The sequence below is a fragment of the Lycorma delicatula genome, chromosome 7 (assembly GCF_047948215.1).
Source record: "Lycorma delicatula isolate Av1 chromosome 7, ASM4794821v1, whole genome shotgun sequence".
Taxonomy (NCBI): Eukaryota; Metazoa; Arthropoda; class Insecta; order Hemiptera; family Fulgoridae; genus Lycorma; species Lycorma delicatula.
The window spans coordinates 81,830,819-81,857,484 of NC_134461.1; the positions used below are offsets into that span (position 1 = coordinate 81,830,819).

The following is a 26,666-nucleotide window of genomic DNA, read 5'->3' on the forward strand; positions in this document are numbered from 1 at the left end:
TTCATTTCAGAATATTTCCGTTTAAAATAAAAATTTGATGTATTTGCCGATAAAGGTGAAATTTTTTATTTTTATATCTAAAATCTGTAATGATAATTTTGCAGTGGTGGGATGGGAGAAGAACTCTGTACCAATTATTTCAAATTTTTTAATAGGTCCGTAGAATACAGTATATAATTAAAGTTATTGAGATTTTTTTTATTTTTTTTATTTTACGTACAGAGGACTTTTTTTTAAGGGGAAACGCATTTTATGTTATCACATGAAGTCGGCCGAGAAACCCGAATCTCATTTACCCAAAATCTTACATTCCTTTTTATTTATTACAAGTGGACCCGGCAATGCTTTTCTATTACTAGATTTGAGTGTATAGTCATTCCTATACATAAAAAAACATTTCATGCTAGGAAACAAATATATGGAACTGTAACACTTAAACAATAATAATTGTGAAATTTTCAGCGAAATCGGTTAAGTAGTTTTTAGGGCACACGTAAAACTAAGATTGTCATTTATTACTTCCTTGTAAGAAGTAGAGGAAGTGATCACGAAGGAAAAGATTGCGATCGCGAAAAATTTCGGTTTATCATTTCTGAATCCATTTTGATTAGTTTCGGCGTATACGTACGTACATGCGTATATATCTCGCATAACTCAAAAACGATTAGCCGTAGAATGTTGAAATTCTGGATTTAGGACTGTTGTAACATCTAGTTGTGCACCTACCCTTTTGATTGTAATCGACTGAACCAAAAGTGTCCAAAAAAGCCCAAAATCAAAAAAAAAAATTGGATTTTGTACTTTTTCTTAAGTGCAGTAGTAATAAGCCCTCATTGAGAGTCTTTCAACGATGTAAGCGGTATTTATTTTCGTTGGTTCCAGAGTTTTAGCCAAATAAAATTTTAATTAATGACATTTTTTTTTCCACATCGGTTCGAATCAGACATCTTTTTTATTTTTTTAACTTTTTTTAATTAAATAAATTGATTTATTAATCAATTTAACCCCTGATCGTAAAAAAATTACGATAAATAATAATTCAATAATAACAATTAAAAAAATATATCAGAAGTTATTAAAGAAATAAAATTTTATGTATTTTTCTTCTTTTTTTTAATGTGTATATGTAATTTAATAGGCGTACAAGGAAGTCATGTGGTGTTCACATCAAATTTTTTACCTTACACGATCAGAAAAAGTCTAATTATTTGGAAATGATTTCATCAACTTCGGTGGAAAAAACTAATGTAGATTATAAAAAAAAATTGCTAGAAAACCATTAAACATCGTGATTCACGAAGAATTTAACAAACTTTCAGGATATATTTTACTGGTGAATAAAGAAGAAAAATCATATAATAACAGGTTCTGAAAAGCTTCGTTAGCGAGTGTCACAAAACGTTAGCAAGTCTCACAGAAACTAAATTCACAAAGAAAATATTGTTTGTATTTCTTTCACGCCTAGCGATATAGCTATAAAAGTGAAAGTATGGTAATCGTTCAAATTTGAACATATGCGGTTTTCAACGGATCTTTACGTTTTGTCACCTATGGAACTCAAAAAAGTGGATGGAAATTTTGGGGATGTTTGTATGTACGTGTATGTGTGTGTACGGTGTTTGGTACCTTGACCCACCGGGTTGGTCTAGTGGTGAACGCGTCTTCGCAAATCAGCTGATTTCGAAGTCGAGAGTTCTAACGTTCAAATTCTAGTAAAAGCAGTTACTTTTAAACGGATTTGAATACTAGATTGTGGATACCGGTGTTCTTTGGTGGTTGGGTTTCAATTAACCACACATCTCAGAAATAGTTGACCTGAGACTGTACAAGACTACACTTCACTTACACTCATACATATCCTCATTCATCCTCTGAAGTAATACCTGATGGTGATTCCCGGAGGCTAAACAGAAAAAAAAAGTGGCACCTTATATCTTCAGAACTACTCAACCGATTTTGACCAAACTTGGGTAGATATTACTTTTATATATGGAGCATTGATGCCATTAAATTTTCAACTTTAAAGGTCAAGGAGGTGAGGTTGGAGAGCAAGGTCACCCTCAGTATCTTGAGATTTCGCCTAATTAAGGTCTTATTTTTCTTAGGCACATTTGTTAATAATTAAAAAATATTTCCAAAAAAATTCTGTTCAATATAATTCAATTCTTTTGAATTGTAATAGAGGAAAATTTTGTTTTGTTTAATACCTATTTAAACTCTTGTCACATTTTGATATGTTTTGTTTTAAATAACCTTATAAATTCTTACGTTTATTTAGATTTATTTTTCCTGGAAGTTTGTTACATTTTTCCTGAATCACTCTTTTTCTCTGTATACCTACATTTTTAGTTGATATTCAAAGTATTTTAATCCAAAAATTTAAGATACAGTTGAAAGACTCAAATTAAATAATTAAAAAAATACAAATTCTCAACAGTACTAGCAAGCAATCTCTTTTTGTTGTTTCACTGAATTCCTCTTTTTATTTCTATCGATATAAAATTAAAAATATGTATAAGTAATCTACTAGACTGTTTACATTTTAGTGATTATCTAATCTGATAAAAATAAAACTGATGTCAGTTAAAAATATAATAAAATTATTTAGAATATAATAAAATGTACTACTTCATAAATACAGTAAATAATTATTAATATTAATATATTTCAGAAACATGTCGTATAAAGTTGAGGCTGTAACAAAACCACTACATTGTGGAGAAGGTCCGCATTGGGATATTCTTACACAAACACTGTATTTTATTGAACCAAAAGAAGGTACAGTTCACAGTTACAAACCTTCTACAAAAGAACATTATTCTGCAGTAATAGGAGATGGTAAGTAGAACTATGTTATTAATTCTAAACAAAAAGTACAAAAACAAATGAGTTTCTTAAATTTAAATTAACATAAATTTCAGTAATCATAATCTGTTTGATCTTATCTTATAAAAAAACTCTTGAACTATCATATTAAACAAATACTATGATTTCTCTTTACTATATATACGCATTTTTTTTTTTTAATAACATAAATTTAACGTTTTATTAATTACAGGAAAACGTACAGTATCAATCATAATTCCTGTAGAAGGTCAGAAGGATAAATTTATAGTAAGTTTGAAAAGTGACTTAGCAATCATTACATGGGATGGTAAAAGTTCTAAAACATCAGAACCTGAAATAATCACTAGTTTTGGACCTAAAGACAGTAAAATCGGATTAAATGATGGAAAAGTGGATGCAAAAGGACGTTTGTGGATAGGTATTAAACATTAGCTTTATTTAAAATAAAATAAAAATAGAAACATATTAAGTACTTATTTACAAATTTTAATTTCTAGTCCGATGTTTTTAATTTTACAAAAGATAACCTAATTCCACGCATGTATATAGGTTATAATATAAACAGATAACTAGGCAGTCAGGGCTCGCTTCGCTCGCCTTTCCTGTATAGCCAGTGGGACGACTTAACCCCAACTGTGTTCATTATCCTTGTGAGAATAATACTGATAAAAAACAATTAAAGCCTGTTCAGTTTATAAATACGATCAGTGTATTGTAATTTCTTCAGAACAGCAGTTTGGTCAGCACATGACTCGAAACTTTCAGTGATCTGAAGTTTGAGGGTTTCAGAATAGTCAATTCCCATCTTAAAAATAATAATATTATAGCTGATTACCCATACATTGTACAAGTAGTAAAGTACTTTGAACGGTTCTTAGCGTTACCAGACAAACACAACAAGGAAGTGACCGTTCTTTGTTTTACATTTGATATTTTTATTTTAAGTTTTTTAGTCAAGTAACTGGTGGAAGGTGCAGACAACTGTATTGTTCACACAGTAACAGTGGCAGCGGCAATGTTGGTTGAGTTTGAGTTGTCACATACATCGTCGCATTTTTATCGTCAAGAAAAGCAGCTACTTTTCTCGATAACCAAAATACATATCTCTTCCTTGACTAATACATTTTTTTTAAAATGTAATTTTTCTTTTTGAACATATAATCACATGGTCACATGGGATATAGTCCTGTGTTTGCTGCCCCGGTGTGAAAACTTCTTGTTCCACTTTTAATTTTTATTAAAATTAATTTTAGTCTACATTAAAATAAAATTTTGTACATGTTGTGTACTTTGAGAGTGAGTTGAAGTTCTGTTTCCATCTATTTGGAAACAAATAGATTTTTTTGTGTTACATCTATTTCCATTTTTGAGTAATATGATTATTTTATTCTTTCATTTTTTTGGAATTCTAATTATTAGGTTTTCTAGTAGATTTTTTTAAAAAATAAAATATATTAGTTGCTACTAAAAATATTCTACCAATGAATTATATATGAATTACAGTCATATCAGAATCTGACATTATATAAAAGTACTTAATGTTATTTTCTAGTGCAAGGTGTGTACAGTTACATATGATTTGAATAAATAAATCTTTTTATCTCAAAAAAGATAATGAGATTAATATACTTTATAAATTTTTTACACAAAGTCTTTTACTTTCATACAAAAAAAAAATATTTTTATGTTAGTATTACAAAGAATAATATATCTACAACGCTGACCAAAACAGAATTTTTTGTATGATATTCATACGATTTCAGAATTTTTGATTCTAGTCCTGATCAATTTTGAATTTTTTTAAGTGCTATAAAAATGTATTTCTCATTATCATCGGTAGCTGTAATGTGGTTTAATGTTATGTAGTTACTTGAAAGAATAAATAAATCTACTTTTATAAATATAAGTTTATAAACTTTTAATAAAAAATAAAAACCTCTTAATATATTTTTATACTCAAATATTATAACTACGTAATTATCAAATTAAAGTGGAAGGAAAGCTATATTCAAAAACAGTTTATAAAATTTTTTGTTGAAATCTAAATATGGCTATTTTGATTAAAAATAATTGTCATTAATAGACATTGAGGATATGATACATGAGACAAAAGTAAATAAATGAAAAAGAACTAATAATGAACAAAAGAACTAACATTAATTGAGAAATAAACAAAACTTATAAAACATTATAAAAAAGTTCCTTAAGGAGAGTTTTTAAAATAAAATACAAACTTCTATAACTGCTTTAATCAAGCCTAACAAAAAGTATAAGTTTAGCTTAAAAACATCTAAAACACTCTTCAATTAAAGTTCTCAAACATGTAAACAAGAAATTTGACCATAAACTTTTTTCCAATTTATGATTCAGGTAATAGCTTGAACTGGTAAAAAAAGTAAATAAAACTTTTAATTTTCATTAATATATTGAGAAAAAACAAGAATGTTTTTCCTCAAAGAGATGACTGTTTAGAGAAGAATATACACAAAAGAGAAAGTAGTAAAAATTTTATAGCTGTAATTTTGTACTCATACTCCTGTTCAATATTAAGTTTATTCCAAATCGTATAATTTTTATGGTTAAAAAAGTCTCTAGTAATGCTAAACCGTGGTTTAGTTCAATCATGTCATTCCAAGTGAAAGATCAATAGTTTGAGACTTAGCTACAATTTTGAAGTTCCACATACGTGTATCTTGGAGACAATTTATTGTTGGTTTCTAATTTATACAATCAAAAACAAAAAATGGGTGTATGGGTATGGGATTGGTTTTACCTAATGCTGCGAATATACTCTGTAAAACAGCTATTCATACATGTATATTGTAACTTAAAACCAACAGAAGGAACTACCTTCAAGCTCCATTAAAAATAAAAGGATTCAAGGAAGTAAATAAACTTCCACAAGATATTCTACATTTTGTTATGATTCACTCACACAAATAATTTTCATTACAAACTTAACAATAATAGATTAATTTAAGCCTTTTGATCAATAATATATAATTAAACTAAAATATAAAATTTATGATCATATTAAATAAATATTTCAAAATTAAAATTTTTGTCCAGGTTCAACTGTACACGTAACTGAGCCTGATGAAGGACATCAAGCAGTTGGAAAACTTTACAGCATCGATAACAAAAAAACAATTACAAAGCAACTCGATAATATTACATTTCCAAATGGTTTAACATGGAGTTTAGATAATAAAACATTTTATTACATTGATACATTTAAATTTTGTATCAGTTCTTATGATTATGATATTGATTTAGGGATAATCTGTAAGTATATATTAATTTAAAAAAAAAAAACCTATAATGTCCAACTCAACAATGCATCACTAGTTGTGTTAATATTAAATCTGAGTTTAACTTAATTTATAAATAATTGTATTTAATGATTTATATGATAGTGATAGATATGACAGTTCATAGAGATACTGAAATGTCTGTCCAAGTGTGCTTTTCTCACTTTCCAGGCAAGGAGAGTGTTCATTTAAGTGAGTTATCTTGCTGGTATATCTTGTACATTTTATGGCATCTTAAAAAATTGAACTTAGTTATTCAATTCTTCTCATTTTTATTGTTTGCCATGTAACATAAATGTTAAAAAATTGTATTTTTGAAGAAGTTAAAAGAAGCACAAGACATGCACTCATAGTACAGTAGATATGTCACTGAAAATTATACTAATAGTTGAAATCCATTTTGTAAAAAATTTTAACAGAAAAAGTATATAAACTTATCACAAAATGAAAATATTTTCATGGCTGACTTTAAAAATAGCTAAAAATATATTTCCGCAAAGGTATTTTAGATGGCACTATTGTTAACATATGTCTAAGTGGTTAACAAATTCATTTGGTTTAAAGTAAAATATTACAACTAATCTGTTTTAGATTTAATCATATATTAAATTGTTTTATCAAACTAATTGTGTATGTAAATTTTATATTGTTTGAATTTTTTAACCTATTTGCTGAATATAAAACTTTTTTCATTGTGTTTAATGCATTTCTATGGTGTTCCATGGCAATTTTCTGGGGTAATTTTGATATTGTGTATTTGAATCTTTCATCTATGGGTAAATGTTATTCTAGTTTTCATATTATAGTACTTATCTAGTGCATTGTTCTTCAGTATGTATATTCCCAAACTGCAGTGTTTAACAATAGCACATGGTTTATTATTATTTTTTGTTGAGATGACAGGCATTGACTGCTTTGGTCATTTTGCCCTATGAGAATGGAAATTTATAATGTACAAAAAATGTCATGCCTGACCAGGTTTCGAACTCAGGACCTCTGGATGAAAGGCTGAGGTGCTAACACTCCGCCATGGATATCGGAATTTGTGTATTTTGTTTTTGATTTTGAAAGCGACATATTAACCTCCTCTTTTTTGAAAATGTTGATGAATGTTTATTAATGTATATGTTGAAAATGTTTTTAACATATATGTTTTTTCCATTTATTTTATGTAACATGTTGTTTATAAGTGAAGGATGTACAGTTAAACTATAGTAAATATTTATGTTGTAGAGCTCTTCAATACAGTTTTCAACTGACATGGCAGTCTGAAATATTGATCTGCTCAGAACATGATTGAGTAAAAATATATATTTATATTATAATGAGTGATTAGGTGAAGTTGGGATGTAATTAGCTGATTAATGTAGGACATTTATATATAACAGTTTTATGTTGAATTTATATAAGAATGAAATCATCCATATACAAGTACTACCACATTTCATCATATATTCATAATTTGAAAACAAGAATATTTCATTTAAGTTATGAACAGATGAAGTCATTGTAGGCTTAGTTGAATATACAATTTTTTATATGCAAAATAATTTTGCTCTGTTATGATTTTGTCATGGTTATTATTTCAGATAAAGGTTATAGTGATTTTGTTATTTTTCACTGTATGTTTAATATTTTGATATGTTCACGTTCGTAGATTATGTTAGTACAGAATTTGGTTATATCAAAGAGTAGGGTTATATAGCATATATACGTATCCTTAATTTTATCTAGAAATAGTCCTAAATTTTTTATGAATCAGTTGCTTTCAAGTGTTATATTTAAGTATGAGCTATTGACTTTGTCCACTTTGTTTTGATATTTTTATGTAGTTACTGAAAAAGACTTGATGACAAGTCTGTACATGAGTGTTGTTTGTAAATTATAAGGTGTTTTTTTTTTGTGTTTGTGCTACAGGCTGTATTTGCTTTAGGTGTCAGTTATTTATTTTAATAAGTATAAGTACAGGAGCTTTTAGTAAATATGGAATTTATATTGATTCTCTACATGAATTTACCATGTAAAGATTTGTTCATTTTAATGAGCCCGGTGACTAAAAGATAACTAAACCTTCATATAAATAATTAAATTACAAATCATCACAACATTAATCAAGGCAGATAACTGAGTGCAGAGAGAGTCAAAAAGCGCTGTACAAATCAATCATTATGCTGTTAAATATGAAATTTTTATAATGTTTTAAATTTATTTAAAAAAAATCATTCAATGATACTTCAGTAAGTGGGCAAAACTGAACAGAATTTGTTTTGTGTAAGTTAACCTAGTTTTAATATTTTGACAATTTTATGACAAATTTTTGTTACTTTACAAATCAATCAGTTTTTAAAAAATTTACACTAATCCTCGTTGATTTTGTGTAGGAAAACTTATATAAATGTAAAAACGTTTACTGTAAAATTTTAAATAACATAAATTTGAATATGTTTTAAAAAAAATAAAACTGGCAGGCCCAAGCCTTTGATACAAGTCTTGGTTTCTCTGAAATGCAGAAAGAAAGTTTTATAATCTTACAATAATGTAAAGGTAATCAAAAAAGTGAGACACTTCAAAAGTGTTTGACCGACTTCAGACAGGTACGATTTCTGACCCTCTCTGCATTCAAAAGCTTCCTTAACTTAAACTGAGATGAACTAACATAATTTGTTTTCTTCTTAAAAAAATGTCAGCATTGTGCATAAACATTTAAAAACATTTTTTTAAGAATGACTTTATAACTAAAATAAGAGTAAAAATTATCTTGATTTAATATATATGCTTTCTCATATAAAAATACAGCAAATGAGAAAATGGTATTTAATTTGGAGGAAAATGGACTTCCTAAATATCTGGATGGCATGACAATTGATGCAGAGGGAAATTTATATGTTGCTAATTTCAATGGATCACAAGTAAGTTGATTTATGGTTTTAAAATTATAGCATAATTGTAAAAAATATTACAATGTGGTAATGTCATAATGTATTCAATACATTGGATTATCAAATAGAATCTCATACTCTACGAGGGTTGTCTGAAAAATTTTGAGCCTCAACATAAAGATGGCAGCACTCGTCAACAAAAGTTAGGGAATATATTCGCTCATGCATTACAAGGTACTCAATAAAATTTTAGCCACTTTGGACGCTTAGTTGTTTGATAATAGTTTGAGTAAGTCATTGCGAGTGTTTTTGTGAAAATTGAAAAACTCGAATGTCGTACCGTGATTAGATACTTGCATTTGAACGGCAATTCACCTACGCAAATTAAAACCGAATTGGACGCTGTTTTCGGGGACGCTACCTCATAATTTGCCACCGTGAAAAGATGGGCAGCTGAATTTAAGCATGGTCGTACCAGCTTGGTTGATCGTTCGGGACAGCCAAAAACCGCAAACACCACCGATATCATCGATAAAGTTCACCAAATGGTACTGAACGACCGATGAATTAAGGTTAAAGAGATAGCAGAGGCTATGGGCATGTAGAAAGAACGTGTTTATAATATATTAACTGAAGAATTGAATACGCGTAAGCTATCTGCGCGTTGGGTGCCGCGTTTGCTTACTTTGGACCAAAACCACATTCGAATGAACATTTCCAAGGTTCTGCTGGAGCAGTTTAAGCAAAACGAATCAGAATTTTTTGCATCGATTCATAACTGTAGATAAAATGTGAATCCACCACTTCTGAGATGAAACAACAGTCAAAACGGTGGATTAAAAAGGGTGAACCTGCTCCAAAAAAGAGAAGACGGTTCCATCGATCGGGAAGGTGTTGCAAACTGTTTTTCGGGAACGGAATTTTTTTTATCGATTATCTTCAAACAGGTAAAACAATAACAGGACAGTATTACGCATCATTACTTGACAAGCTGAAGGCAGAAATTGCAAAAAAACGACCACATCTGAAGAAGAAAGTGATTTTCTTCTTCAATGTGCCTGCTCACACTTCAACGGTCGCCATGGCTAAAATTAACGAATTGCACTTTGAACTGATTGACCACTCACCGTATTCTCCAGATCTGGCCCGAAACGACTTTTTCTTGTTTCCTAAGCTTAAACTTTCGCTTGGAGGAAAGAGATTTTCATCGGACGAGTAGGTTATCGCATTCGTAAACGCCTATTTTGCGAAGAAAGATGCCAGTTATTTATTTTGAAGGGTTAAAGAGGTTAGAGCATCGCTGGAAAAAGTGAAACGATTTGAAAGGAGACTGTTGAAAAATAAAACTATATTTGACAGAAAAAATATGTCTTTCTATGTTAGGCTCAAAATCTTTTTCAGACAACCCTCATACACACAAAGTGTACCACGAAGAACCGGAGAATTTTTCAGGACATGTTCTGCGATTGAAGATAAAGAAAAAAGTACATATAAACATAGGTCTGGAAACGCTTTGTTTTCGAGTTACGGCTAGCGAAAGATTTCATCTAGATATCAGCTCTTCTAATAAAAAGAAGCCCTAATGTAATTTTTGGGATCCAAATTTAGAGTAAAATTGTAATTTCTTATGGAATTTGAGCTGGGAAATATGATAAAACAGGTTCCAGAACTTTAACTCCACTAGTTTTTAAGATATCCAACGTTAAACACATAATTCAGTGTCGATAAACAAACTTTTTTTAGGTTTATACGAGTAGTACAATAGCTTTATAAGGACGATTTAGTAACAAAAGTAGTAGAGAATCTAATTCTGAGAAAATTAATGTAAATACTGCCAATAATAAGTAAATAAAACCTTTTGAAAATAGGTTTTTTATTGAAGAAAAACAAACGAAAAATAGACCAAAAATCGTATTATTCTTTCTGTACCAAATAAAATTCTTTTTAAAAACAAAAACAGTTATTACTGAAAAAAATTTTAAAAGAAATATAAAATTTATTAAACAGTATTTTAGGTATGTTTATTCAATTTAGACAGGTAAAGCGAAGTAATTACGAAAAACTGAAATGTATGTTACTTTAGAAATAACTAAAAAATTTTATCGTAGGTTGGTAATACCAATTAACAGCTGGTCAACAATGAAAATTGCGTACTTCGTTTGAATTTGTTGTCATAAATTATCATATAAGGAAAGTGTAGTGTTACGCGTATCATATCGTACATGGCCGGCCCAAGCGGTTTTGCCCCGTAGACAAACCCAAAAAATGCCGCCCTATAACTTAAAAAAAAAAAAAAATTATAAAAGAACCATTTTAACCAGAAAAATTACATAATAACTGAATTAAGACAATAATACTAACACAGATTTACGGAAAATTGTTTTACTGAGAAACAAAATTTACATTTTTAACGAGCTAAACGGCAACAAACTTACAAAATAAAACTAGTACCTACTAATTCCAAAGATAATTTAAATATACTTTTAAAACAACAAACAAAACTAATATAATAATATTATTTATTAGATTTACGTAATCGAAATACATTTTTGTGGGTTGTGTTTATTTTTTTTTGCACTCTAGTTCAGACCGTTTTACCGCTCCTAAATTTTGCCGCCAAGGTAGGCAAGGTAGGCAGTCGCCTACCTTGCCTACCTCCTACGACCGACCCTGTATGGTAGTATGATAACACTTCATATAATTTTACACATCGTAATAAGTAAAAGTGCCGTTTCAATTTTCTAACGAGGAGTATGCCGATAAAAGTTTTGTTAATGGATTTTGTAACGGAAATTCTAAAGCTGCTCAATAAGGTTTTATTTTTTTTTTGTAATTTTGTAAAAAATATACATTTTTACAAGCATATATAAAAATAGCCTTATTAATTATAAATGTACAGAAAACACAAAATAATTATAAGTAAAAATAATTATGAAGTACATTAGTTTTACTTTTGTTAAGTTATCCTCTTGGGTTTTTTCATTGTTAATGTAGATTAAGAATGATGGAAGAAAAAAAATTATTATACTGTAAAGTTTTGTTTGTTGTAGGTTTTGAAAATTGATCCAAAAAAAGGGGAATTGCTCTCAAAGATATCATTACCATCAGCAGTAACATCTGTTGCATTTGGTGGACCAGATCTGGATGAGCTATACGTTACAACTGCGAAACTTCACCCAGAAACCTTTCAAAAATTGGAAGACGATGGTATAAAGGGATCTTTATTCAAAGTCACTAATCTGGGAGTTAAAGGAGTACCAATGTTCAATTTTAAATTGTAAATAACATAAAAATTTGTAAAAAATAATATTTAAGAATTAAACTGTTTTTCCAACAATACTGATGATATAAGTTGATAATGTAATAAATATTTTTTTTTTCATAAAAATTGTTGTTATTCTGTTAAACAAATAAATTTAACCAGACAATACCAAAAAATGTTACATGACATTTTTCAGAACACCTGTTTCCAGTAAATCCTTTTCAATAAACATAAACAAGAAAATTGGTTTCAATTAAGTGACGTTCAGTTAAAGAATGTATTTGTGATCCTGATTTTATATTTACCACTGTTTTTATTGATCTGTTCAGACAGACGTCTGGGATTTCTTTTTTATTTAACCATGGAGAATTATATAATATACTAGTTCCACGTTGCAGCTTCGCCCGCCCTGTATGGTTACTTGCGTTTCCCGTAGCAGTCAATCTTTTTATTTTATGTTTTTTAGTCAAGTAACCGAAGGCAGGTGCAGCCAATTACACATACAGTAATGTTGACAGTGGCTGGTTTAGTTGAGTATAGTGCCGTATATGCTTGCAACCCTTAAAAAAAATCGGAATTAAAAAACCCGAAAATGGTTTTGAAATATTTATCTGATGAGTATTTGCAAGGCCGAATTTACTGAATATTACATAATATGAATATTATATTTACTAAAGCCAAATTTAGTCGGAATTGGAAAAATTTACAATCATTGTTCAAAATGGTTTTTTCCTTTCTTCATCCTCTTTCTAAGTCGAATTTTAAAAAACCTAAAAATTGGTTTATTCACATGAAGATTACAGTCACTAAAAATCAGATTATTTCTTCATTAGTTACTTGGAAATTAAAAAAATAGCAGGGTTTCAAAAAAAATTCAAAAATCCATTTTAACCCTCGAAACTTTGAATTTAAAAAAATCTGAAAATTGGTTTTTAGATATTCAATGAAGATTACGTATACACAAAAACCCTATTTCTTTATTTTTTACAGAAAAATAAAAAAAATAGTAGATTTCATAGTTACTTCATTTCCCCCTTTAAACTCGGAATTTCAAAAACTCCTTTCTTAGTGTGCAGTTACACCATAAGAAGAAGATGTATACAAGTTTTCATCGATTTATCTTCAGTAGTTTTTGCTTGGCGTTGATTATAAATCGCTCACGATATTTTGTCTTCAATTTCAATAAGACCTACTCGTATATTGAAAATATGTCTACTGAAAAATATTTTGGGAGCGGCTCGATTTAAGAAAAGAGCATGAAAATTTAGCGGCCCGAATGAGAAGTGCACCACCGTAACAGATTATTTATTATTTTCAAGTTTAAATAAATAATTTTTCATTTTTAGATAGGACTTCCGAATAACCGTGATTTGTTAGATCAAGAGTGTGCTTGATGAAGTCAAAAGTTAGCCTTCGACCTATTAACAAATAACCGGTTTGAATTTTAAAAATCGGACGATTTTTTACAGAGATATTACAAGAACACCCATTGTACATCCCAAAACAGTGTCCCAGAAACATCCCGTTTGTTACCGGTTGATGGTGATGATTGGTCTAGCCTCTCACGAGGTGCTTGCATACGTTACCATTTTAGCTTCACACGCAGTTCAAAACCGGGAGCCTATTATTATTATTATTAAACAGAATTTTTTTAAATTTATTTAATATTATTTTATTTAACGTAAATTTAATTCTATTATATGTGCAGTATTATTTATTCGGTTGATTTGAATCATTCAGTTCAACCCCAGCTCACACAGCTGACAGAGACTGATCACTGATAGAAACTCATAGTTCATTAATTCAATTTATTAAAGTAGTGCTTCAACCGGTAAATCTCCACTATTACATATCTATACTACTATGTAAAGAGGAAGAAGTTTCTCTTCAGGATAAACAAAAAAAAACTACCCGATCAATCGCAACCTATCTTTTACTCATGTTTCTTGGAATAACTGAAAAGGTAAGATATATTTCATTTCGGAAAAAAAATATATATATATGCCGGTTGAAGCACAAACTTTAATGAATTGAATAAATGAATAGCGAACTCTGAGTGTCTATCAGTATGTGAAGTTGGGTTTGAACTGAATGACTATGATTATCTAAAAACCAAATTTTAGATTTTTTTAAATTCAAAGTTTCGAGGTTAAAATGGATTTTCGAATTTTTTTTTAAACCATGTTATTATTTTAATTTCTCGGTAACAAATGAAGAAATCAACCAGATTTTTGATGAGTGTAATCTTCATGTGAATAAATCATTCCTAGATTTTTAAATTCGACCTAGAAAGGGGATGAAGAAAGTAAAAAACATTTTGAAGAATGATTGTAAATTTTTCGAATCCCGATTACAGTAAACGAGCTATTCAATAAATCTGGCCTTGCAAATAATCTTCAGATAAATATTTCAAAATCATTTTCGGTTTTTTTTAAAATTCTGATTCTTTTAAGGGTTGCGAACATATACGGCGCTATGGTTCAACCGACACAGCCGCCAATGCCACCGTTACTGTATGTGTGAATGGCTGCACCTGCCCCCGGTTACGTGACTAAAAAACATAAAATAAAAAGATTGACCGCTACGGGAAACGCAAGAAACCATATAGCGCGGGCGAAGTTGTGACGGAGAGCTAGTATATATACATATTCGAGATGAAATATATCTAGCAACCTTCTCGTTATGCCAAGTAACATGGGTAAAAATTTGGTTGAAATTGATCGAGTAATTTTTTGTTGAAACAAAAACCCTTTTCCTCTTTATATAATCTATATATATAAAAATGTTAAATTCATTTGTGTACGCTTCAAAAACTCAAAATGTTCTGCACCGATTGAGCTCAAATTTTAGCACGATATATAACCCGCATCAAAGATTGTTTTCATCTATTTTTAATAAATCTATCTATCTATTTTTAATTTGTACAGTTTTTTAATAAATAAGAGGCTAATAAATCAGATGGAAATGTAAACAAAGGAAAAACCAATCAGATCAATGCAAGATGGCCGCTGTCAAACACAACGACCAATCACAAAGAGCCCATATGGCCGTTGCCAATGTAAACAAAATCACAACTGATTAAGTAACAAATTTCTTTGAATTAAGTTTAACAGCTAAAACATCTGTATTTTATTAAAAAAAAAACACCAAAACAAAAAGAAAAGCCACCAAGAAGGATGACCTACAGTAAATAAATTAAAACACCCAACTTTCTTATGGCCCAGATAGACTTAAGACTATGCAAACAAAAAAAGTCGAAATAACCAAATACACAGAAAATAATATCCCTACATAATGACCAAAAAAATCCTTTGTTAGGTTAAATATTCACTTTTGTCTGATTTACAGAATTGAATTGAATTTACAGAAGCCATTTACAACGAAGCATTGATAAATATTGGAAGACAAGTGCTTAGCTAATGCAAATAAAGTTCTTAGTCAATTGGGAATGCCAGCACCCACCCGAGCTGCGATTGCTTCATTTGATGTGGATTTACGCCGTGAACAGAGTTACAACATTGGTGATCTTCAGTCATATGTCCAATCAAACATTCCCAAATTAACGCGTGAAAAGAAAGGCATTTATGATCGCATAATGCAAATGGTAAATGACGGAGTTGGGGGGGACCTTCTTAGCTAAGGCTAAGAAGGTCCCCCCCAACTCCGTCGTAGCCTTAGCTCTTGCTTCGTCTGGAATAGCTGCGACACTGTTACCAGGTGGAAGGACTGCGCATTCAGCTCTGAAGTTGCCATTAAACATGCAAATCATCGAGACTCCCACGTGCAATATTTCCAAAGCATTCTGTATGGGAAAAGTATTACAAAAATGTGAACTCATTGTTTGGGATGAATGCACGATGGCACATAAAAAATCGCTTAAAGCTCTTGATCGATCGTTACGAGATTTGCGTGGTAACGTTCAACCATTCGGGAATGCTTTGATATTGCTCGCAGGAGATTTTAAGCAAACATTGCCTATAATTTCTCGATCGACACCAGCAGACGAAATAAATGCTTGCCTGAAATATTCAACACTGTGGCGACACGTACGTACATTGCAGTTGACTACGAATATACGTGTCCAGTTACAGAATGATCCATCAGCAGAGGTATTCTCACGACAATTACTGGACATTGGAAACGGACAGCTGCCAGTCGATGAGACGTCTAGACAAATATAATTTCCTGATAATTTTTGTAATTTAGTAACATCGAAAGAAGAACTGATCGAAAAAGTATTTCCTGATATTCAAATTAATCATAGAAATCACGATTGGCTCAGTGAACGAGCTATCCTTGCCGCAAAGAGTAAAGATGTCTATCAACTTAATAACGTTATTCAATCCAGCATTCAAAGTGAGGAAATTACATATAAGTCGATAGACACCGTTGTGGAAGCAGATGAAGTAGTTAATTATCCAACGGAATTTTTAAACTCACTTGATCTGCCAGGGATACCACCACACATATTAAAATTGAAAATAGGTGTGCCAATTATCCTGTTGCGGAATATTAATCAGCCAAAACTCTGCAACGGCACGCGACTTGCAGTTAAGAAATTGATGAATAACGTAGTGGAAGCAACGATTTTAACGGGGCCTTTTCCAAGGTGTAGATGTCCTCATTCCTCGAATACCCATGATCCCGACCGATAGACCATTTCAATTTAAAAGATCGGAATTCCCAATTCGATTGGCATTTGCAATCACAATCAATAAAGCTCAAGGTCAATCTTTAGAATTGTGTGGTTTAGATTTAGATGCTGATTGCTTCTCACATGGACAACTGTATGTGCGTGTTCCCGAGTCGTGAAACCAAATAGCCTTTATATCTACGCAGACAGTGTAAAAACAAAAAATATTGTATATCCACAAGTATTGCAAAATTAAACTTCTATGAAACGTATGCTTTGTTTTGTTTCTCATTTCTCATCCATGCAACCACAATATGCCACAGCGAAGCGTGGCGGGTACAGCTAGTAGTATAGATAAATCATGTACTGATCTGAATAAATATTTTCTCTCAATATCTTTTTATTTGAACATTTTTTATGTTTTTAACAAAAATAGTAAGTATTTAGTGATAATATTCATGATTATATCATACATTATTGTGTTACATTGATCTTAATCTTAAAGCTGAACAATTCAGAATTACACTTAAGTTTTGTACGATTGCAACCGCGCGATTGCAGTAGCGCGGTAGTGAGGCACACGGAATTGCATGAGGGCGTACACATTCAACCGCTCGTTTTTACCGATCGCCCGTTCTGTCGCGCCACTCGAAGTTCTAGCTGTTGTCGCGCGACTACCGTGCGTTCTCAAGTACACTGGGGTATATTGCTTTGTACATGTGATCGCGCGTTTTGAAGGTACGGTAGTAGTTTTTACTTTTTGTCATCCATTTATATTGTTTTATTTCCTTGTTGCAATACAAAATGGACACTGAGCGATTTGATACAGAACGTTTCATAGACGAAATGGAGAAAAGGCCAGCTCTCTGGGACGTACAAAGTGCGGATTATAAAAACAGAGAAAAAAATAGTAAATTTTGGGAAGAATTGGTGGAATTGTTCAGTGGCGATTCTATAGAACACAAGAAAGTTATCGGTAAGTGAATAACTTCTATGAAATCTTTATGTATAATTATGTAATAAATTTTAATTTAAAAGGAATTAATTATTCCTATTTATGTGAAATTATGCAAGGTTAGGAATAAATTGAATAACTAACTTCAAGCTGTTATTATAAACACACTTTTATTATCATGGATTACATTTTTTTATTTACATGATAGAACTTGGCCTACATGTTTCTATTTTATGATCACTGATATTTATATTTTCTATCCTGCCATAGTAATTTTCCATCTGTAACAAAATACTCAGCATGCTTATCTCTAACTTGGTTAGCAGATAAACTTCCTCGAAAACATTAATTTTTTCCACGGTAATTAATGAAGACCCGTAAAGTGTATCTTCAAATTTGTAACCATCCCTCTTTCTGACATAATTGTGTAAAACACAACAAGCCTGAATTATTTCTTCCGCGAAATGTACGTTAACATTTAACGATCTGTGGAATATGGGCTACTTGTTCGTCATTATGCCAAAAGTACATTCAATAAAGTTTAGTCAATAAAGTCTAGCTCTTGTTAACCTGTAATTAAAAATTATCTTTTTGTTTGTCAGTAATTTGCCAACGTAGGGTCGCATGATGTCAGTGATCCCGAAGGCGTCAACTCCTACGAATACGTGGGGTAAACCTGCTACGTCACTTCTACATATCGGTTTTGGATCTGGAATATTTAACGAACCGTTAATTACTTTTTGGTACAGTAATGATTCTTGAAACACTGACGAGTCGCTACTTTTCACATATGCCCCGATGTCTACGAAGAGGTAACTGTAATTAGCATCGCATACTGCCAATAACAAAACTGAGAAATACTTTTTGTAGTTATAGTATAGGGAGCCAGTATCTGTAGGTTGTACAATTCTTATGTGCTTACCATCGACAGCCCCGATGCAATTTGGAAAATTAGCGTAGTTGCAGAAACCCTCTGAAACTTCTTCCCACCTCTTTTGTAGGTTCAGGTATATAAATGTATTTTAATATTTTCCAAATTGCTGAGCATACTTGCCGTACCAATTTTGCGACTGTAGACCTGCCAATACGGTATCAATATTGCAGATGACCGAATGAGCATCCGGTAGCCAAGTAACTGGAAAAAACAGACAAACAAGTGAGATTACAATTAGTCGAAATTATTGGAAAATATATTTAAATTTAAAAAAATTTACGCATAAATTTTTTGTTTGGAAAAAAATTTCTGTTGTGTAGGCTATAAAAAAGGTTTTCATTATTTTTACGACTTCAATTTTCAATTGTTTCAGAATGTTCAATTTTGTCCCTTAAATAGATGTCTTTCTGATTACTGAATATTAGTAGTTATTTTTCTATATGCATTTATTATTTTCAGGTTCTCATTTACAAAAAAAAAAAAAAAAATGGAAAAATATTAGAGACTGTTTTGCCAGGGAAAAAACAAAAAAAGCCAAGACAGGGTCCGCAGCTAGTAATGGAAATCCTTCCGTTTACTTTACTCGTTTATGTTTTCTTAACTCTGTTAACAATAAGGAAACAATTAGTAATCTAGACGACGACTCAGCTGAAATTCTTCCGACCGACACTGAACGTCATGTAATTGAAGGTTGTAACTCAGACGTTTTTCCTGTTCCAAAAAATAAGAAAATCAAAATGAACCCTGTGGACAAGCACTCACAGATATTTTGGCGAGGAGTGTCGCAGTACGGGAAAAACAACTGAATAATGTGGATGATGATAAGCTATTTTGTATGTCTTTGTTTAAAGAACTTGAAAAGGTTCCTGATCGTACCCGAATGAGAACGAAAATACAGCTAATGGAAGTCGTACAACGAGCGCAGGATTTCTAATAATTCGCCCCCCAATCAGTCACCCATCCAACTCAAACAATTCCAATCAAAATCCCAATCATCCGTACAGTCAAGGGTATACAACATTTCCATCCAATTTTTCCAACTCATCTACACAGTACACACCTATACAGTCAAATAATTACCGACGTTATAACAAGCACTAACCCGGTTGCTGTTGCACCAATACCGTCACCAACAGAAAGCGTAATTTCTAATTATAGTTCTGAAATAGATCTATACAATTAATACATCTGTATAATTAACTCAACTCTCACTAGAATAATGAGAATTTATTGTTTTAGTGTTAGTTACTAGTTATTACTGTAAGTTTATTTCGTATTTCAAGATAACATTTTTTTCTATTTCAAATTGTCTTATTCCTCTTTCATTTTATCCACGACTGCAAGAATGTTTGTTTTCATTCGGGCGTGATCAAGTATATTAATTTTTTTTTGTATTTTCATAATTTTTATATTAATTGTATTCTTATTATTTATATTCAGAATCATTTCGGTTTTGTACAATATTAATTGAAATAATATCTTAAATATTAATAAAGTAAATGACTTACCTCAAAGTTATTACGAGTTTTTCTTCAACTCCAATCGCATGTCTCACGTAATTCATACTCGGTGAAATATCGTCTTCTACCGAGTTTAATAAAGCATCGAAGAATTTCGGTTCGTATTCCCGTAATTTTGGATACAGTGTTACAAATAAACTATGCGTCAGTTTATCTGTTAAAAAAAACTGGATGTACCCAAAGAACTGAAGACAAAAAAAATTTTGTTAAAAATTACTGTTTACAAGATACCTAATAATAAATCTCTTCCCTTCGTATATCTAAACAAATAACAGCCAACGAATTACACGGAGAAAACTAAAGATGGGTAGGAAGGTAACACTAGTGAACAATGCGGGCCAAAATCTGCTCCTGCAACCTTCAACCCATTCACGACAAAATTAAGGTTAATTCGAATTAACCGCCGTGTTGATTGTAATTTAATTAATAGTATTTTGATATAATTTTGAGAGTTGGCAAAGTTTCTTTGCAGATAGTTCTTTAATGTGTCATGAAGTAATTTAAATTTGATATGACTTAATTTATTTAATTTAATTAAGGCTTGAGTAAATGCAGAATAGTATTTTTATTTTATTGTTCATCAAATCTCAGTTAGAAAATTATTTAATAGAAACGCAGTTGGCGCTATCTGACGGAAGTAAGAGCAAATAGTAGATATACACTTTTCAAGTAATAAGATATGCTAACGAGAGTACAAAGTTTTACCGTATAAACATGACATTCCTGAAACATTCATATAGATGAGTACACAAATTAGTAAATTTAATTGTTTTTGTTTTGTTTTATTATTAATTAGGATTTCAAATTTCGTTACTTGACTGCCTATTTTTCATTAATGAATATTAGTCTAGGTTAATCTATTGATTCATATTAATTTAATAAAAAAATATTTTATTTTATTTAATCAAGGGTATTTTAAAATACCTGTAGAATAAATATCCCCACCCTACAATATACCTAACTTAACTTGTGTCAGGAGAAACACAAATAAAAATAGATAGATAAAAACTTTACATGCAGTCCCTAACAAGTAACATTCAACGAGTATAACATGTAACAAGTGAACGTAATGTAGGTAATTAGAAACAAGAATAAGTTAATTAATACACAATACAGATGAAAATATGTAATCTGACATGTAAATTTAAAAAACAGAAAGTTGTAAATATATATCTTTATAGTATTCCTTTAAAACAACCACGAAGTATCTTAATACATGTTATCAACATATTTATCGTAAAACCTACCGCCACAATGGAGTCCAGGCCACTACTCTGCCCACTACTTAATTCAATGGCCAGCCAGAACGGCAGCTGGCTGTCCCCCACACACAGCGGCGAACCCTGATGCATTCTATTCATTTAAGAATGAACAGATAAAATTCTTGAACTTCCAACCGCTCATAATTAAATTAAGACTATTTATGCATCTTGACATCGGTGATAGCGAAGACTGTAACATATACTTCAATAGGTTATGTCTACTGGAATGTACAGAACTCTGTAACCCAGTAGAATCAAATCCACTTCTATATAACTATTGATTGTCTTAAACGCTAACACAATATCCTGAATTTTTCTTCTCCTGTTCAAAGATGCTTGCAACCATCATCATATGAGTCGTATTGCAAGGCTAGTCCACGGCAACATAATTAAACAGGGATTCTTTTTTATCACCTCTATCTGTTAATATCTCTATCTCACAACTAGTCCTTATCGCTATTCCACATGTTGATCAATACATCAAAATTGTACTAACCAGTGTTTTTTTATAAATACAACATGGTTTTAACATTTTTGAAGTTTGTAGCCTCCCAGTAAAGTAATCCTAGGTTCCATCGAGCTTTAGAAGTGAAGTTATCCATCCATATGTTTAGAAAAATACAACTGTCAAAGGTAACACCCAGATCACAACCTCTATCAACATGACATGTTACCTTATAATGTATTTTATAGTTGTACTCCGCAGTCATAGTTTTTCTAGAAAATGTCATGACAACTGTCCTTTCAAGATTTAACTTCATTCCACTGTCACACACCCATTTCTGTACTTCATCAGTGTAAGAAGTATCATATAATCAATGTAATTAATTTTTGCACTCAACTTGATATCATCAGCAAACGCTATAAATTTGGACCTCATGCTCTTTCCATTGTAAAAAAAAATTGATCTTAATAATAAATAATCTTAATAATAAATGTTAATCTTATAATAAAAAATATATAAAAAACATAAATAAATGTAAAGAAAGATAAAGGTTAAAAGTTGATCTGTCAATATAAACATCAATATTCTCAAGTTGGAACCTTTTAAAACACCAAGTGGCCCTATATTGACTGGGCAAAAAACCTGACACTTTAACTTGAAAAGTCCTATCTGTCAAATAGGATTACAGCCATTTCAATATGTTATCCATAACTCCTTAGCATTTAATCTTACTGAAAAGAATGTTGTGTGGCAGTAAATTGAACACTTTACTTCAAAGTACATCATGTTAACTGCTTCCTATTTTCAATCTCAGGTGACAAAAAGGACATCATATCAACAAGGTTACTAACCATATACCTATTGGCCACAAAACTATGCTACCTAGTATGAATATACTTGTTCAAAGAGAACACATTTATTACCGACAGGTCTATAATTACCAATTTCCTTATGGTTTCCCTTTTTGGGAATTGGTGATACTACAGCCCATTTCCAACTAACAGGGAACACAGCACTTATTAAGCTAAAATTGTACAATGACATAAGGATCGGAGCAACCACACCTAAACAATAAATGGCAGAATGTCATCAATTCCAGCTGCCATATGGGGTGTCAGTTCAATGATAGCTCTCTATACATTGTTTACTTTTATAAACGTAGAATCTACTACATCTATGGCAGCTATCATCATCACTGATAATACTCTGCCCATTGTTTACTGATGGTTGATAAACAACCTTTAGCTGTTCAGGTCTTTCATTGATCTGTTCAGACAGATATTTAGGATTTGTTTTTTATTTTAACCATGGATAATATATAGATTATATACTGATCTGAATAAATATTTTTTCTGAATATCTTTTTATTTGAACATTTTTTATGTTCAAATTTTTTATGTAACACAAATATAAAAGTAAGTATTTAGTGATAATATTCACGATTATATCATACTTTATTGTGTTAACATTGATCTTAATCTTTAAAGCTGAACAATTCAGAATTACATTTAAGTTTTGTATGATTACTATCTTTTTTTAATTTTTATATTGGTTTATTATTATTTTTCTTTGAAAATTAATTAGAACAGTTTAATATATTTTGTGGATAGTAAAAAATAATATGTGGTAGATCAATTCAATTTTAGTATTATTCATTTATTAAAAACTTTAGTCTCCCATCATATACTTAGTGTATCTTTTATCTTTTCCAGTGTAGTCCTTAATTTCTATTTTTCAGAACTGTAGTTACATAATAGGTCCAACTGTGTGTTTATTAATTTAGAAATTTCAAAGATATAAAAAATAAAATATTCTATTTTATTTCTCTGTGTTCTTGTCCATTGTGGTCGACAATGATAATAAAAAAAAATTTAAACTTTGGTAATAACAAACTAACCCAACTTGTATAACAAAAAAGAAAAAAATATGATTTATACATTATTTCAAAATAAAATGTAATAAAAATGTAAAAGTCGAAAAGTGTGTGTTATTTGAATTGTGTCTCTTTCATTTAATACATTAATTTGTATATATATATATATATATATATATATATATATTTCATAATGTTAAAATATCTTCCTTTTTTGTGTACAGGTAGAATATCAGAGATATCAATGTTGGATTTGTGTCTGTAAGGTGGTTAGAAAATGCTGATTGTATGATTTTGTGAAAGAGCTTTTATGTGTTTATTGATCTTTGTTTAAGAAAACTGCATTCTGTGGCCAATATGACCAATATGTAGGATATTAGTAATCAGTAAGTTGCATATGACCAATATGTAGGATATTAGTAATCAGTAAGTTGCATGAAGTAACAGTAAAGTGAATGAATAAAGACACCAAACAAATAAAATAACTACAAAATAAATCACAATTTAGAAGGCATTAGTGAAAATTATTGGAGCATATTTTTATGTTCATGTTAAATGGAGATGGAAAAAATTAATATTTAAAATAAAAATTATTTACAAACTTGTCAAGAGCAGATTAATATTTTTTTTTGTCAAACAAAAATCTTTTATTTTTATTCTAAATAAATTAGTAGGAGAATCTTTTAAATAAGTTAGTAATCTACAAAAAATCAAACTGAAGCATAATAAGGCCAATTCTCATAAGCCAAAATATTGTATTGAGTTCTTTTATCTAGTTTAACAGAGGTTGATGTGGTTATTTTTTAAGAATAAATGATTATAATTATTTTTAGCAGAGGCTATACATTCATGAATGTAAAAGCATGCATATATTAAACTTTTTAATTTTCTAATAATGATCTAATGATTGACAGTTAATAACTAACTGGATATGTGGTATATTAAGTAACATAAAAAAATCAGCAATATCATGCTAAACTTTTCTATCAGATGACAAAAAACATGAGTCTGGTCAACTCCCCTTAGAAACCAACATCAAAATGTACTAGTATCTATTTCATATTTAGTTTTCATATTTATATATATATATATATATATATATATATATATATATATATATATATATGATGTTGATACTATATATATATCTCATTATACCAAATTGGAAGGTTTTTGATGTAGAAGATTTTTTCCAGCTAATCCTAAGTTTTTTTTTTAGGACCACTGTTAGATATTAATTACTTCAGAGGATGAGATGAAATGGCAATTTTGTAGTGTATGAAAAAACCATGCCTGATCATCAGGATTCAAACCAAAGACACTATCATTTGCACCACAGAGGCCGGCTACAAAAATATACCTACACAAACATATGGACAGAATTTTACTTCACCTCCTTTTTTCATTTCTCAATGCTTAATGATCACACTAAATTTAAAAAAAAAGAATTGATTTATTGTTTTTTGGTAATCATTATACATCCCACTTGTTACATATATTACACATATTAGTTTTCATGGCAATGTAAAACAATTAGTAAAGTAGAAGAATTAAAAAAGGTACTTTTTTAAATAAAAGGTAAAAGGTAGTAAAAATTTTCCCTAAATACTTTTTACTATGATAAGACATGGTACATCTATTTTCTATGAGAAAACTGAATTTATTACATTATTTTCTCTCCCTCCAAAAACAATATAGTATTTTAGAAGATTGCTAGTACAAACCTCATACTTGTAATTTAGCCTACTAACTTTTGTATTATGGGCAATTTTAAGCACTTCATTCTGAAATGCACAGTGAAATCTTTACAAATTTCAACTTTACATTTTTCATTTTTTGTCTGTTTAGAAATTATACGTAACCAGTTTTTTCTTTAATTTGTTAAACTTCAACTCGTGTTTTTCTTCACTTCTATGCTGAAATTTATGAGCTTCTGAATATGTTTTATACTCTATATTTAGTTTTAAAATCTCTCTCTATAATAATAATAATCTCTTCCCTTATTGTTTCTTCTAAACCAGGTTTCTCTTTTGTTACTTTGACCCAATTCATAAACCACACATATTTTCTACCTTTCTTCTTTCCTCTATACACACATTCTATTCATTTTTATTACACTTTAATTTTATTTATGTATTCTATTAAATCAATTATTTCTTTAGATCTTAATCTTCTCCTGATGAGATTAGAATATAAACTTGGTTCATTGCTGTTGATTTGAGCTTGGAATCTCTTACGATTAAAACAATTCTCTCATAAGTTACATTTAATAGCACTTGTCCTACTATCTTTTCAGTTCTTATTGATACCTTATTTTTCAATAATCAGTAAACATTATGAAGAGAATTAAAATTGAATAATTTTTTAATAATTTTCACTGGCAGAAACTTTCACTTATCAATTTGATAAAAAGCAACAAATTAAAAAAATTCTTTCCACTTTACCTCAATATTTCTTACAACATCTTATCTTAATATACCTGTTTTTCATTTTAAACTACCAACCACGTCACTTATTTAAACTTTCATCATTCCATGCTTCAAGTTAAAAATTAAGTTAAAAATTATTCTTTCACATAAAATTTTTTTAACTAGGCCCTGGCCTATGTTTTATTTTAACGTTAACTATCCATTGTAATCTTAAGAAATATTTCTTAATGAAAGATATTATTAATTTCTTAAATGGTGTGTAACGAAGGACACTTTCTAAACAGGCAAATGGCAACAAAATAAATTGCTGAAAAGT

The 26,666-nt window shown here is 30.1% G+C and overlaps 1 protein-coding gene across 1 annotated transcript in view; it reads left to right on the plus strand.

Annotated features, from left to right (window-relative positions):
- LOC142328320 (uncharacterized) overlaps positions 1 to 26,666 on the plus strand; it is a 73,715-nt gene that overhangs the window by 31,778 nt on the left and 15,271 nt on the right. The window contains exons 8-13 of the mRNA XM_075372026.1: positions 2,672 to 2,838; positions 3,059 to 3,265; positions 5,917 to 6,132; positions 8,955 to 9,067; positions 12,088 to 12,316; positions 24,146 to 24,182. Coding sequence (XP_075228141.1) covers positions 2,672 to 2,838; positions 3,059 to 3,265; positions 5,917 to 6,132; positions 8,955 to 9,067; positions 12,088 to 12,316; positions 24,146 to 24,182 — 969 coding nt within the window. The remainder of the gene's footprint in view (positions 1 to 2,671; positions 2,839 to 3,058; positions 3,266 to 5,916; positions 6,133 to 8,954; positions 9,068 to 12,087; positions 12,317 to 24,145; positions 24,183 to 26,666) is intronic.